The 15,293-nt window shown below is 42.0% G+C and overlaps 1 protein-coding gene across 1 annotated transcript in view; it reads left to right on the top strand.

The window, feature by feature from the left end:
• The first annotated feature begins 849 nt into the window (after positions 1–849).
• SH2D1A (SH2 domain containing 1A) overlaps positions 850–15,293 on the top strand; it is a 59,469-nt gene continuing 45,025 nt past the window's right edge. The window contains exon 1 of the mRNA XM_029607876.1: positions 850–1,062. Coding sequence (XP_029463736.1) covers positions 926–1,062 — 137 coding nt within the window. The 5' untranslated portion in view covers positions 850–925. The remainder of the gene's footprint in view (positions 1,063–15,293) is intronic.

The following is a 15,293-nucleotide window of genomic DNA, read 5'->3' on the forward strand; positions in this document are numbered from 1 at the left end:
CTAGGGGCAGGGAGAAGATATCCGGATAAGTTAACTGAATAACTCCGATATTAGAAGTTATCTGGTTAACTTATCCGGCTAACTCTGGTCGTGTTGCTGGGTATATTTAGCAGTGAAACTGCACCGCTGAATAAACCCTGCTAGTAAGCCAGATACATTTATCCAGCTAACTATTGGAGCCACTCAGTGTCTGAATATTGCCCCCAGTATCTTGTTATGCTCAGGAAGGAGCTGCCTGCCTGGTTGTTGACAACCAGATTTATTCAAAATGAATAGCCCATGAAAACTTCATAGCTGTATCTGGGCTGGGTTCTGTCCTGCCTTCCACCACAGTATCTCCATTCAGATTTATAAAAAAATTCTGACCATGTGACTTCAGTCCTGGGTATATAGTGAAAAGAGTTTCAAGGCCAAAATTGACCCAGAGAAACTGAATACAACATTTCTAAATTTCAGATACAGCTTACAAGCTTGTTTTGCTTTTAGCCTGATTAGGTTAAAGTGAAGAAAAACCAGAAATGCACAGTAACCACATCCATATTAAAGCGGAGATATTTAGAAATAGGTTTTCTGATCTGAACCCTACCAGCCTTAGACAGACAATCTAAGTCTCAGGTACCATTTCACACTGACAGCAAGTGACTACAAGAACTGAACATTCATGCCCTTTCACAGATCCTACACAGTAAATAAGGTCACATTTATTTGTAGTGAAATAGGTGTCATACAGGCTCTGCATTATTGTTGTGAAGCAGTTCCTGTTTTGCTTTTCTCTTCTCTATATATCCTGTGCAATCTGTTGGTTTTATTGTGAGCACAGAGGAAGACAGCTGTCAGTCCTAAGGTACTCTCAGGTTGAGAGCGCCAGCCTTGAATCATTCTGTCCTGGGCCCAACTCCACAAGATTTGGTGGTTCAGTTAGGAAATGGAGTCCATCTCTGTTTACCATGGGAAGATCAGCCGGGAAACAGTGGAGAAGGTACTGACAGATGCAGGGAAGGATGGCAGCTACTTGCTACGAGACAGCGAGAGTATCCCTGGGGTGTACTGCCTATGTGTGCTGTAAGTATACTTGCTGGATCCAGAGTGTTAGATCCGGGCGGCTACTCCTTCTGTCAATTTAAGCAGCCTTAAATTGCATTATAAAACCTTTCCTTCTCTAGAAAGAAGGGAAACCATTTTGCTGTTAGTATTCCTCCAGAGGCAGGGAATTGTAATGCAAATTTCCCAATTTGGCTGTTCACCAAGAGCGAACTGGTCCTTGTTTTAAGATGGAAAAATTAAATTTCACAGTTGATATGGATTAGTTCTGATGGCTTAATGTGGCAAAAGAAGTGCATTATCGATGTAAAGATCTGAAATCTGAAAGTTAAAATTAGGATGTCAGTATGCAGAGCTGGAAAGTCTGGGTGGTAGAACTTTTGCCTTTTATTTCATGTGTAGAAAGTATAACCTGAAAGTCTCTCAGTAATGGCACCAGTTTTTATGTCTTTTTGTAATTTTAAAAATTATATTGTAGCTCAATTGCCAACTTTTTAAAAATTTAGTACATAGGAGAAATAAAAAGGAGTATAATGTGTAATTCCACCACTCCCCAACCTCCCCTAAAAAGAGCTGCTAATAATGATTAAATCTTACATAATCCCAGAGATGACAAAATTGTGAATGAGAGCATTTCTGGGCAATTGGCCTTTAATTCAGACTGTGCTTAAAGATCAGGACATGCCTGACCCAGACCTCATGTTTGCTACTAAGATCACACAACTTAAAGTTGTTTTGGATTTTTGACTGAAAGTTGAAGATTGCACTTGTAACGAAAAAGAAAGCAAGGCTCCTTTTTCAATTCTAAAATCTACTAAAATGTTCATTACTTAGTTTAGGCATAACATTTAGAAGGTTCAATTAATTTTGAAATATATTTAAATAATGTGATTTCAGATGTTTGCCTCTTCTGGTCCATCTTTTTTTAAATTTTATTTTTAAATAGAAAGCCCTTTGGGGTACGGCCATTGTTTGTTATCGTGTAAATTTAGCTTCTTGCTCATCTCAAAAACATATAGCACTGCTCACACCGATATTAATTTATAATAACTACTTTAAAAAATATAGATTTCAGCACATGTCCTAGAAGCACACAGTACCTCAATAGCAAAATTGTCAGTGACATCATCCACATATTTGTCAATAAACATTTACTATTCCGCCTTTCCCTAAAGGTAGGCACAAACAGATTACACAAAATTTAAGAAGAACATTGAGTAGATAAGAAAGCGTATATATGGGGTCTGACATTCAGATATAGGGTGGATTGTAAGTAAGGATCTTTGTATAAGTGATGATGATTACCCCACCTTGAGTACTGAGTCCAATTGTGGAGACCACATCTACAAAAAGACTTTGATAAGGTATAGGCAACTGAACGGAGAACCGCCAAATGGTTGCATGGCCTTTAAAAGAAATCATGGGGAGGAGGGGTGGGTGTCGATTTTCAAAACATCCAACAGTGGTGAATTAGTCAGCTAGATTTAGGAAAAGGTTTTAACCACAATCTAGCCAGTCTGTTGTATCTGTGCTCAGAGTTAAGGCAACTTAACTTAGTCAGCAGGCAATGGAAATTCACTCTAGCTGGCTTTCTCTCATATCCAAACCACACCCCCAGGAATGCTTAATTTAAAAGTGGGTAAATGTAGCCCCCTAGTGAAAATAGGAAACTTTATTTTCTGTGTGTCTGGGGGGGGGGGGGGGGGGAAGATTTTCCAGTTATAGCCATCTGACTTTCAAAGTTAGGCAGCTAGATCCTTTTGACTGTTGACCCCCAAGTGTAGAAAGACTGAAGGACCTAAAGAGGTACTCACTAGAAGAAATAAGGGGAAAGTGGGGGAGGAGGGAGGTTTAATGCCATCCAGCTTTATTGAAGTCTGCTCGATATTTCAAGCAGAAGGTAGCATTTTACATAACATGGAACAATTAGAGGGCTAGGAAGGAAAAAGGGTCTGAAGAGAAGGATGTTGAAAAAGAAGGTGAGAAAATCCTTTATCAATGAGAGAGAGGTGGACACCTGGAACGTACTTCCAACAGAGGTTACAGGAACCAAAACAGTGACAGAATTCATGCATATATGGGACAGACACACATGGAGCTTAATGGCAGGGTAAGGGAGGAAGAAGACCACAAACTGAATATGTGATAACACATCATTCAAGCACAGAGAGGCAAGTTGGGTGGCCCAAGTTAGTGGTGGCCTTAAGGGTGCCGGAATTGGTGACTGCCTAAGGCCTTACAATTTAGGGATCCCAAAACTGGAAAGAGATTTTATTTGGATTGAAATTTTTGCATTTTAATACGTGACTATTTATCTAATTCCCCCAAAGAATATTAAAAAGATCCACCAATGCAACTTTTATTGCAGTTTTATGGATCGGGCAAAGTGAATTTGAAATAGAAAATGTCTCACTTGCTAATGCTTATAGATCATCAAAGTTAGGACTGTAAGGAGCCCCAGAATGATGCTCTGCTCTGTGGTCCTTATCTGTTGACATATATGTTTCTCTGTTTCTATGGTCAGGTTTAAGTATTGCGGTTGCCATGTTCATCCACTTGAATTTGTAGAAATAAGAGTCAATGAGCAAGTTGTAGGTGATACTGATTTATTGGACTAACTCATTACATATGTGACTGGCTTCAATGACCTGATAAAGGAAGCATAGCTCTTACTCCCAAAAGCTAGTGACACATGTATCAAGTTAGTCCCATTGTTGTTGACACTTATTTCTACATATGTTAAGGTTTAGGAAATCTTTTATAAGGAAGAGAGCAACCTGATTTTACAGTTACATTGATCATATTAATTTAGACTCAAAAGATCAAGGTTTGTTATTTGTTTAATTTATATTTGCATTTCTTTAATAATTAAATTAAAGGTAGACAGTATTTGTGATTGTCTAATTTCTTTTTATATTTTTATTTATTTCATAATGAGATAAGAACATAAGAAATTGCCATACTGGGTCAGACCAAGGGTCCATCAAGCCCAAGATCCTGTTTCCAACAGTGGCCAATCCAGGCTACAAATACCTGGCAAGTACCCAAACACTAAGTAGATCCCATGCTACTGATGCCAGTAATAGCAGTGGCTATTCTCTAAGTCAACTTGGCAAACCTTTTTTAAGTCCAGCTACACTAACTGAACTAACCATATCCTCTGTGAAAAATTCCAGAGCTTAATTGAGCATTGAATGAAAAAAGAACTTTCTCCGATTAGTCTTAAATATGCTACTTGCTAACTTCATGGAGTGCCCCCTAGTCCTATTATCCGAAAGAGTAAATAACCGATTCACATTTACCCGTTCTAGACCTCTCATGATTTTAAAGATCTCTATCATATCTCCCCTCAGCCATCTCTTCTTCAAGCTGAACAGCCCTAACCTCTTTAGCTTTTCCTCATAGGGGAGCTGTTCCATACCCTTTATCATTTTGGTCGCCCTTCTCTGCACCTTCTCCATCGCAGTTATATCTTTTTTGAGATTCAGTAACAAGAATTATACACAGTACTCAAGGTTAGGTCTCACCATGGAGCAATACAGAGGCATTATGATATTTTCTGTTGTATTCACCATTCCCTTCCTAATAATTTCTAACATTCTGTTTGCTTTTTTGACTGCCACAGCACACTGAGCCGACAATTTCAATGTATTTTCCGTTATGATGCCTAGATCTCGTTCCTGGAACCTAACATCATGTAGCTACAGCATGGGTTATTTTTTCCTATATGCAACACCTTGCACTTGTCCTCATTAAATTTCATCTGTCATTTGGATGCCCAATTTTCCAGTCTTGCAAGGTTCTCCTGCAATTTATCACAATCCGCTTGTGATTTAACTACTCTGAATAATTTTGTAACATCTGCAGATCTGATAACCTCACTCGTCATATTCCTTTCCAGATCATTTATAAATATATTGAAAAGCACCGGTCCAAGTACAGATCCCTGAGGCATTCCACTGTTTAGTCTTTTTCACTGAGAAAATTGACCATTTATTCCGACTCTCTGTCTTTTAATCAGTTTGTAATCCATGAAAGGACATCGCCTCCTATGCCATAACTTTTCAGTTTTCTTAGAAGCCTCTCATGAGGAACTTTGTCAAACGCCTTCTGAAAATCCAAATACACTACATGTACCCGTTCACCTTTATCCACATGTTTATTAACCCCTTTAAAAAAAAATGATGCAGATTTGTTAGGCAAGATTTCCCTTGGGTAAATCCATGCTGACTGTGTCCCATTAAATCATGTCTTTCTATATGCTCTGTGATTTTGATCTTTACAACAGTTTCCACTATTTTTCCCAGCACTGAAGTCAGGCTCACTGGTCTATAGTTTCCCGTATCACCCCTGGAGCCCTTTTTAAATATTGGCCCCCCTCTAGTCTTCAGGTACAATGGATGATTTTAATGATAGGTTACAAATTTTACTAAATAAAAGAACGGAACAAGTAAACAAATCTGGAACCCCAAATACTCCAGTTTTGGCCAGACATTGCTTTGTCCAGTGCCAGCAATATTTCTTCCAAAACCACTGCAATGAGCAATGCAAACATTTCAAGTTTTTAAATACCAATCATTTTGAACAGAACATGCTGTAAAATTTGGTAAAGTTATTTCAGAAAAAGGGATTGAATTAGCACGAGTTTGAAACTTGAGAGCAGTAGTTTCAATCGTCAAGGTTTCAGTTTTGGCTACTTGCTCATCTTTGTAATATCAATCCTAAGTGAAGAGTATATCTCACACTTCACTTACTTACATCATGCTTGGATCAGAAATGCCTGAGAGATCAGGTTGCAAACTCTTTTTTAATTTATAAATTTAACGTTAAAAAGCCATACTAAATGACAAAGAAAAGGCAAGTCAAAAAAGAATATTTCTACAATAGATATACTTGTAAAAAAAAAAAATACAGAACAGAAAAATACATTGTCTTAGTCCACAGTAACAGGGAAAGGAGATAGAGACATTATAGGAGCATAACAAGAAGAAATATACGAAAAAAAAGCTTAACTTGCTACAAGGTTGAGGTTCATAATATTATTAAACACCAATTAAAGGCACTGAAGTTAGAAGTTTCTTCTGATCTAGGAAAAACCTTAATTGTTCAGGAAAAAGGAAATTATATCTTTTACCAACATAAGTAATAATACATTTACACAGGTATGTACGCAAAAATGTTACTCCCAGTGACAAAACTTCCTGGCACAAGGCAAGAAATAATTTCATTCTCTCTTGAGTAGATTTAACTACATCCGGATAAATCCAGATATGTTTCCCATAAAAGAGAGCATGGGCTTTATGGAAGTAAAATTTCAGGTTGCAAACTGTTAAGGAAATTTTAATATGAATAACGGAACAGTTTTGTAGGTTGACATGATTATGCGCATGTTATAAAATCGGGTGTAGATTTGTTCGCGCCTGGTTGCGCGAACAAATCTACACCCACGCGCACCTTTTAAACTTTGGCCCTTAATATAATACATATTTAATTTTGTATAAGCCTTCAGACTGTCCAATTGAATTAAATGAACTACTGGTACTTATAGCCAAGTGATGATTTCAAACACAGTGAATGGAAGCGTGGCTAGCACATTAGGCTGAGAATGGGGGAAACCAGGGTTCAAATCCCAATGATGCTCCTTGTGACATTGGGCAAGTTACTTTACTCCCTGTTGTCTCAGGTATAAACTTAAGGGGTTTATTAAGCTGTAGTACTTGGTACTGCAGTTTAGGAAATCGTGTGATATTTTCCTCTGCTGTAAAATGCTGCAGGGGAAAACTACCGCAAATTAATAGGCTCCAAATGCTGCGTGATGGCGACACCTGAAGCCGCCATCTTGTTAAATGGCTATAAAAGCCTGGAGGAAACCCTCCTATAATGTGCAAATCCCCTTCCCTGGGGGCCTTGTAACACCCCCCTCCCCCATCCCTGCTGCCTCTAGAGGTGGCCCCTAGGCAGAAAAGTAAAAATATAAAATATTGAAATTTGCATGGTGAAGGCCCTCCTCCCTTCCAAACCCCACCCCTTTAAAAAATTCACCCCACACCTCAGCACCTGGACCCCCCCTCTTAGGAATCCCAATGGCACCATGCCCCTCCTGGTCATACCTTTAGTATCCCATTGTTCTTCCTAGCTCTGGGTCCTGTGCATTCTGACCCAAAATCAAGCTGGATGGCAACATTACTACTTATGCCCTTCTCATGTGACCTAGGGGGCCACCTCTAGAGGCGGTGGGGGGTTGAGTGGGGATCTACAATATCCCCAGGAGGGTTCACACATGGAGGGAGGTCTTCCTTTGGACTGCTATGGCCTTTTAAGAAACTGCCTGGGAATATCGGGATTTGCATATGCTCTCTTGAAATGTTGGCTAAAACGTTTGAATTGTTGGTAACTTTGATTAAAATAACACAGCTTGCAATTTTTTTCAGGCAAGCCGCACTATTTTATTCTCATGTAATTGCTTAGTAATGAGCTGCTTTGCATGCATTTTCAAAACATTTGCCTGCAAAGCAGTTCATTAACATTACTGGGGACATTACTGGGGACAAAATGATGTGCAGTATTGAAAATACCGTATGTTGACGCTCCTGCAAGGCATTAATGCATGACAAACAACTAACGCAGCTTAGCAAATATACCCCTTAGATCAGGGGTCAGGAACCTATGGCTCGGGAGCCAGATATGGCTCTTTTGATGGCTGCATCTGGCTCGCAGACAAATCTTTAATAAAAAAGTAAAAATCTAACAAAGTCCCCCACCCTCCTGACCCCCCCAAGACCTGCCAAAAGTCCAGCGGGGGTCCAGGAGCGATCTCCTAGACTTCGGCGGTCGGCTGCCAGTAGTTAAAATGGTGCCGACGGCCCTTTGCCCTCACTATGTGTCACTGGGGTCGACCAATGGTGGCGGTAGCCCCTGTGACATAGTAAGGGCAAAGGGCCGTCGGCTGCCAGTAATCAAAATGGTGTCGACGGCCTTTGCCCTTACTATGTCACAGGGGCTACCGCCGCCATTGGTCGACCCCAGTGACATAGTGAGGGCAAAGGGCCGTCGGCGCCATTTTGACTACTGGCAGCCGACAGCCCAAGTCCAGGAGATCGCTCCCGGACCCCCGCTGGACCACCAGGGACTTTTGGCAGGTCTTGGGGGGGTCAGGAGGGTGGGGTTTGTAGTAAATTAATTTTGGAGGTCTTGGGGGGTGTCAGGAGGGTGGGGGGTTTTGTTAGATTTTTACTTTTTTATTAAAGATTTGTCTGCGAGCCCTGGACCCCCGCTGGATCACCAGGGACTTTTGGCAGGTCTTGGGGGTGTCAGGAGAGTAGGGGGTTGTAGTAAATTAATTTGGTAGGTCTTGGGGGAGTCAGGAGGGTGGGGGGGGGGGGTTGTAGTTAGTATGGCTCTCACGGAATTACATTTTAAAATATGTGGCATTCATGGCTCTCTCAGCCAAAAAGGTTCCCGACCCCTGCCTTAGATCATAAGAACATAAGAACATGCCAAGGGTCCATCAAGCCCAGCATCCTGTTTCCAATCCAGGCCATAAGAACCTGGCAAGTATCCAAAAAAGTCTATTCCATGTTACCGTTGCTAGTAAGAGCAGTGGCTATTTTCTAAGTCTACTTAATTAATAGCAGGCAATGGACTTCTCCTCCATGAACTTATTCAATCCTTTTTTAAACACAGCTATACTAACTGCACTAACCACATCCTCTGGCAACAAATTCCAGAGTTTAATCATGCACTGAGTGAAAAAGAACTTTCTCCGATTAGTTTTAAATGTGCCACATGCCACATGCATGGAGTGCCCCCTAGTCTTTCTATTATCTGAAAGAGTAAATAATGGATTCACATCTACCCATTCTAGACCTCTCATGATTTTAAACACCTCTGGGGATAGGGAATTACCTAGAGTACCTGGTGAAATATAAATATTGAAAAAAATGGCACAGTTCTTTGTATTTGTAAAGAGAGTAGCCTTGGTATAAATGCAAAATCTGCCTAACTGAAATTTTTTTTGTGAAGTAAATTTAAAATGGACAGTAACATAACACCAGTATTTTGATGACACTGTAAGCATATGCATATTTTATGCAATTTCTGTATTCTAGAATGACTGGATATGTCTATAAGTTGTAGAGTGAAAACACAGGCAGAAACGTAGAATAAAACCTGTCAATTCAAGAGTGTAACGTTAAACCTCATGTAAGAGTTTATGCTTTCTATCTATACTAATCTTCATTTTTCTATTGCGTGTGATGTTATGGCATGCAGGTGGATTTTCATGTTGAATGTGTGCCAAATCGTTTATTGTGTACCAGTTGCATGCTTATCGTCTCTTCAATAGTGTTAAAATGCATACATCTGCTGTTTATTTTTAGCAGACTGATGCATTTTTTTTAAAAAGACATCTTGTAAATGGCATATGCCATGAAAGGACTTGGAGCTTGTACTTAAGAATACTCATGATCCAGACTTACATCACTCATTAACTGATGAAGTGAACACTAGTTAATAAATATAACTTTTAATATTCTCACCATTATCATGGCATGTACTCTATCTGTCTATCTTTTTACTAGAAAGGCAAAGAACCTTTACATTGCTTCATTGGTGATACCTTCAAATTGGGATTTAATAGGAACACTGAAAATTTGTCCCATATCAAAAAATAATATTGAAAGGCCAGTTCAAACCTCAATATATGTAAGCCTAGGGCTGACATTTTGGATTTTTAGACATTTAAATATCTTATGCAGTCAAATATTTAAATGAGCATCAGATTTTAAATTATTAACAGATTGTAAATATTAAAAACCATTATTTTACGTTGAGGGACATGATAATTCAAGCTCTTCAAGACAGTACTCTTCAGACTCAGTGGGTACTTTTTTGTCTGTGATGGGATATTAAGGCAGAACTAATTGCCTACTACAATCTTAATTTTTCAAATTTTATTGCTAATACCCAGGAAATGATAGACCACAATTTATTGTAGGCAATTCTTCCATTTACTGGCTTGAGACTGTCATTCCATTGCCTATGAACTAAAAACATAAAGGTGAATTTTAAAAGCCAGACATGTGCATTAATTAGGGGATTTGCAAATACGTTGGGCTTGAGTTTGGTGGTCAGATTTTTAAAGCTCCCCAGGTACACGCGTAAATGCTGCAGTGCGCACATCTCAGAGGTTTTCAATAAGGGGCAGGCATGGGCATGGTCTGGGCGGGGCAGGAGTGTTTTGGAGCAGGAACCTAAAATGTGCACATAAATACTTAAGCGATCCGGCATATGTAACTTTACTTCTGCTATGGATGTCGTGTAAGTTGAAAAATTTTAAAAACTAGGCAGATCTGCAGGGGGCTAAATGGGGGGAGTAAAGGTATTTAGACTAGGGGGGTTGGCGAAGCTAGCTGCTAACTGGGCGAATTGGGGATGAACTAGTTTTACAGGAATAGGCTTATGCAGCAGAAGCAGGATTTGCGTGCACATGTGCACACTCATTTAAAATTCGACACACGTGCATGCGGCCAGCCTATTTTATAACATGTGCACATATACGTGCGATTGTTATAAAATGGCCGCAACCCTGGGTGCAGGCCACTGAATGTGGGCACATTTGTGCCTGCGCGCCAGCATGAAAGTTACCGTCCCTGAAGATAACTTCAAATAACTCTACATGGTGGCATTTATGCATATATATGGCCGCATGTAAATCTATGATAGTATTTTATAATCTATGTGTATCATAAAATATCTGTATCTCTACCCCGCAACACATGTGAATTTTAAATATGCTAATACATGCAATGTATTGAAAGTGTGGTCTTTTTCTACCTATTTTAAAAATATACGTACATGTATTTTATGTGTGAAAATAAAGAAGGACTCACATAAAACACAATTTATATGCATAAGTTGGTATATTTAAAATATGCGCACCTAATTCAAATTACAAGTTTTCAAATTACTCCACCAGTTCGCCCAGTCCTTCGCCAGGTCATTGAGACCCTTCTAGTTCTTCAGCCTGAACTTCCCCCAGTTCACCCAGAGCTCCCACCCAGTCAATAATACTTAAGTCTGATATTGATTATGCAAATTAGTATATTTAAAATTATACGAGTAAGTTGTCAAATGTTTGCCCGTGTCTTTAAAAATAATGGTGGGCCCTGCCCCGGAACGCCACATACTGCCCCTTTTTTCTGCACATATAAGTGTATGTGCGAAATGTAAAGTGCATTCATACTTTTGATTTTTATAAAATACTGATTTTGCAGGCTATTTATGCATGCAAATCTTTGAAAATTCATCCTATGGTTTGCATGACTGTAGTAATGAATAAAAGACTTGAATTTATTTATTTATTTTAAAACATTCAATGTCTGCTTATAATGAAAACAATCAAACTAAGCGGATCACATCTTAATGTATAGCAATAAAATCGCAAACATCAAGACTATTTTCATTTAAAACCAATTTTCAACTAAATGCTTCTTTAAACAATAATGCTTTAAGCTGTTTCCTAAAAATGTTCAAATCAGACAACTCCCAATCGAGGCTGGCGCATCCCAATAGGTGAACTAGGCAGTCGTCTAGGGAGCCAACCATTAGGGGGCAGCAAAGAGCAGCCACGTGGGGCCGCGAGCATCACCCATCCTGCTCGTGGTCGAGAGAAGCAGAGTCTCGGCGGACCATGAGCAGCACCTCTGTGTGTGTATCAGTGGCGTAGCCACGGGTGGGCCTGGGTGGGCAGGTGCCCACCCAACTTAGACCCAGGCCCACCCAACTGGCACCAGAACTGCAAGGCTGTCGCGGGATCCCATCCCCGCGACAGCGAACAAGAGAACCCATGCCTCGCACGCCATCACGGCACACATGGGGAAGCGCTGCTGCGGCCGTATGGCCAACCGGTCTTCCTGTTCGGGGGGGGGGGAGGGAGCGGAAGCGCCGCGCGCAGCTTCCGCTTCCTCCCCCAATGCAGGAAGATCAGCTGGCCTCTCCTGCTGCCACCCGTTCTCCTGCTATCTTCGGGCCAAACGGCCCGCCGAACTTCCTGTTTGGGGGTGGGGGAGCGGAAGTGCCGCGCACAGCTTCCGCTTTCTCACCCAGAGCAGGAAGATCAGCTGCCTCTCCTGCTGCCACCGGACTCCTGCTATCTTCGGGCGTCGGGCTGTATGGCCCGCCGATCTTCCTGCTTGGGGGGAGGTAGGAAGCGGATGTTGTACGCTGCGCTTCCGCTCCCCCCCCCCGAACAGGAAGACCGGTTGGCCATACGGCCGCAGCAGCGCTTCCCCATGTGTGCCGTGATGGCGCGCGAGGCGTGGGTTCTCTTGTTCGCTGTCGCGGGGATGGGATCCCGCGACAGCCTTGCAGTTCCGGTGCCAGTTGGGTGGGCCTGGGTCTAAGTTGGGTGGGCACCTGCCCACCCAGGCCCACCCGTGGCTACGCCACTGATACACACACAGAGATGCTGCTCATGGTCCGCCGAGACTCTGCTTCTCTCGACCACGAGCAGGATGGGTGATGCCTGCCCGCCGAACTTCCTGTCGGGGGGACAGGAAGTTCGGCGGGCAGTACGGCCCGACGCCCGAAGATAGCAGGAGTCCGGTGGCAGCAGGAGAGGCAGCTGATCTTCCTGCTCTGGGGGAGAAAGCGGAAGCTGTGCACGTGCTTGAATGTGTATGTGTGGATGAGAATGGGAGTGTGTGTGGGTGAAAACTGGAGGCTGGGTGTGTATGTGGGTGAGAATGGAAGCTTGAATATGTGGGTGAATGGGAGCTCGAATGTGTGTATGTGTGGTTGAGAATGGGAGCCTGGGTTTGTGGGTGGGTGAGAATGGGAGCTTGAATGTGTGTATATATGGGTGCGAATGAGAGCCTGGGTTTGTGTGGGTGGGTGAGAATGGAAGCTTGAATATGTGGATAAGAATGGGTGCTTGAATGTGTGTATGTGTGGGTGAGAATAGGACCTTAAATGTGTATATGTATGGATGAGAATGGGAGCTTGAATATGTGTGGGTGAGACTGGGAGAATGGGTTTGTGGGTGAGAATGGGAGTCTGGGTTTATGTGTGTGGGTGAGAATGGGTGCCTAGATGTGCGTCTGTGTCTGCATAAGAATATAAGCCTGGGGAGGGGTGAGAAAGTGAGAACTTGTATGTGTGTCTGCAGAGAATGTGAGCTTGTGGGGGGGGGGGGGGGGAGACCAAGTGAGAGTGACAGCTTGAGTGTGTGAGAGGGAGTCTGTGAGAGAAAGCGTGTATGTGTGTGTGTGTGTGTGTGTGTGGAAGGGAAGAAGACAGTAATAGAAGAAAGACACTGAAAAAGAATTAGGAAATGAGCTATAAGGGAAAAAATGGGAAAAAGAGACCAGGACCAACTGATTAGAAAAATACAAAGATCAGACAACAAAGGTAAAAATATATATCTATATTTTGAGATGTTAGCAATTTAAATATAAGCAACACAACCGCTCTCTCAAAATTTATGGACAGGTAAGAGCCGTGTATAAAATCGTAATAATAAGAAGGCTAAGGTACCACAAATCACCGTGAATTATGTTTGTATCATTAAGTAAACCTCATACTTAGGCGTAGATGTGAATGCTAAGCTGCATAATTTGGCATTATTTATCAGTAAAAAAACAACTAGTAGACCTGCATGCCTAGTAGACCTGCATGCAACTAGTAGCCCTGCATGCCATGTTAACCTTGTGCCCACCCAAAAAAATCAATTCTGGCTCCGCCACTGGTGTGTATGTGAGAGGGATTGTGTGTGAATGAGAGAGCAAGGGTGTTGGTGAGAGGGAGAGAGGGAGCCTGTGTAAGGGTGAGTGTGTGAATGAAACAAGGAGCCTAAGTGTGTGTAAGAGAAGGGGTTTGTCTGAGTGAATGAGGTCGGGGCTGAAGCCGGGGTCTAGATCAGGGGGTGGGCGCAAGGCAGAAGATTTGCCTATGGCACCTAATACCCTTGCACTGGCCCTGCTCCCACAACTCCATGGACAAATCATTCCACAATTTTGGACCAAGTATTCTATTTATTTATTTATTTATTTATTTATTTATTTAAAAGCACTTATTACCTGCCCTTTCTACATTCAGAGCGGGTACATAAATGAACAAAGAGATGTTAGAAGCCCAGGTGTCAGGACCCGGCTTCCTGGAAGAGGCCCCGACTTTGGGACCCACCCTCCGGGTCAGGTTGCAGCATTGGGCCTAGTTCTGGGCCAAGGCCCTGGTGTTGGTACCCAGCCGTCAGGTCGTGGCACTGGGTCTGTGTCCGAGCTCTGGCCTAGTCTGAGGCCCAGGCATTGGGCCTAGGACTAGGCCAAAGCCTTGGTCTCGTGTAGGCTGAGGCCACAGCACTCTGCCTCAGCCTATGCAAGTCCAAAGCTTTGGCCTAATTTGGGGCTGGGGGGGATCCTGGCCTTGGCATTTTTTCGGGAGGGTGGGAGTGAGGCCTAGTTTTTGGTTTTTGCCTGTTTTTTTTTTTTTTTTTTAATTGCTTGATTCATTTTTTCACACAAATGAAATGAATCAAACAATCCATGAACCGAAATTCATGGGGAAAAAACCCTCCAGAAAATAAAATAAAAATGATTTTTTTTTCCTCTGCATATCCCTTATGATGGATTCTTTGCAGGGTTGAGTCCTTTTTTAATTCTTAATGTTGGTGTGAGGGAGCTTATAAGAAACTCCTGCAAAAACCACCTTAAAGGACTGGTCACAGGTATCTGACCCGGTCCTCCTTAAGGATCAATACCGCAAGGGATTCTGGTCCAGAGGAGTTCCCTCTAGCAGGGGTTAAGTTGTCAGGGCCCAGAGGGGGCAGGGACTCCTGGGAAGCAAAAAAGAGTTACAGCATGAAAGGACCTCCTATGTTTAAAGGACTGTGCAATACCTGAAGTGAGGTGTGCCGTATCGTTTATTCTGACTGCTGAAGTGAAGGAACGCTACTATATATTAGTTTTGTGTTTGTTTCACTGTAATCAAAGTGCACTTAAGGAACAGCCGAGTCTGCCTCCTGTTTCCTCTGGCTGTTAACAAGCCGCCAACCGCTCAAGCTACCACAATTGGTTCAAAAATTTTAGAACCACTATCAGCATTAGAACATTGCACTACATTATTGTTGCAGTGATTAGGAATGTGTGAATCTTGGAAAAATTGGTTCATCAGAATTTTATTTGGTTTATCAGAAGTTAAGATAAATCCAACAAAATGGCAGAGTTGAACCTTGTTTAATAGCGTCACTATCAAAT

The sequence above is a fragment of the Rhinatrema bivittatum genome, chromosome 6, assembly GCF_901001135.1.
Source record: "Rhinatrema bivittatum chromosome 6, aRhiBiv1.1, whole genome shotgun sequence".
NCBI lineage: Eukaryota > Metazoa > Chordata > Amphibia > Gymnophiona > Rhinatrematidae > Rhinatrema > Rhinatrema bivittatum.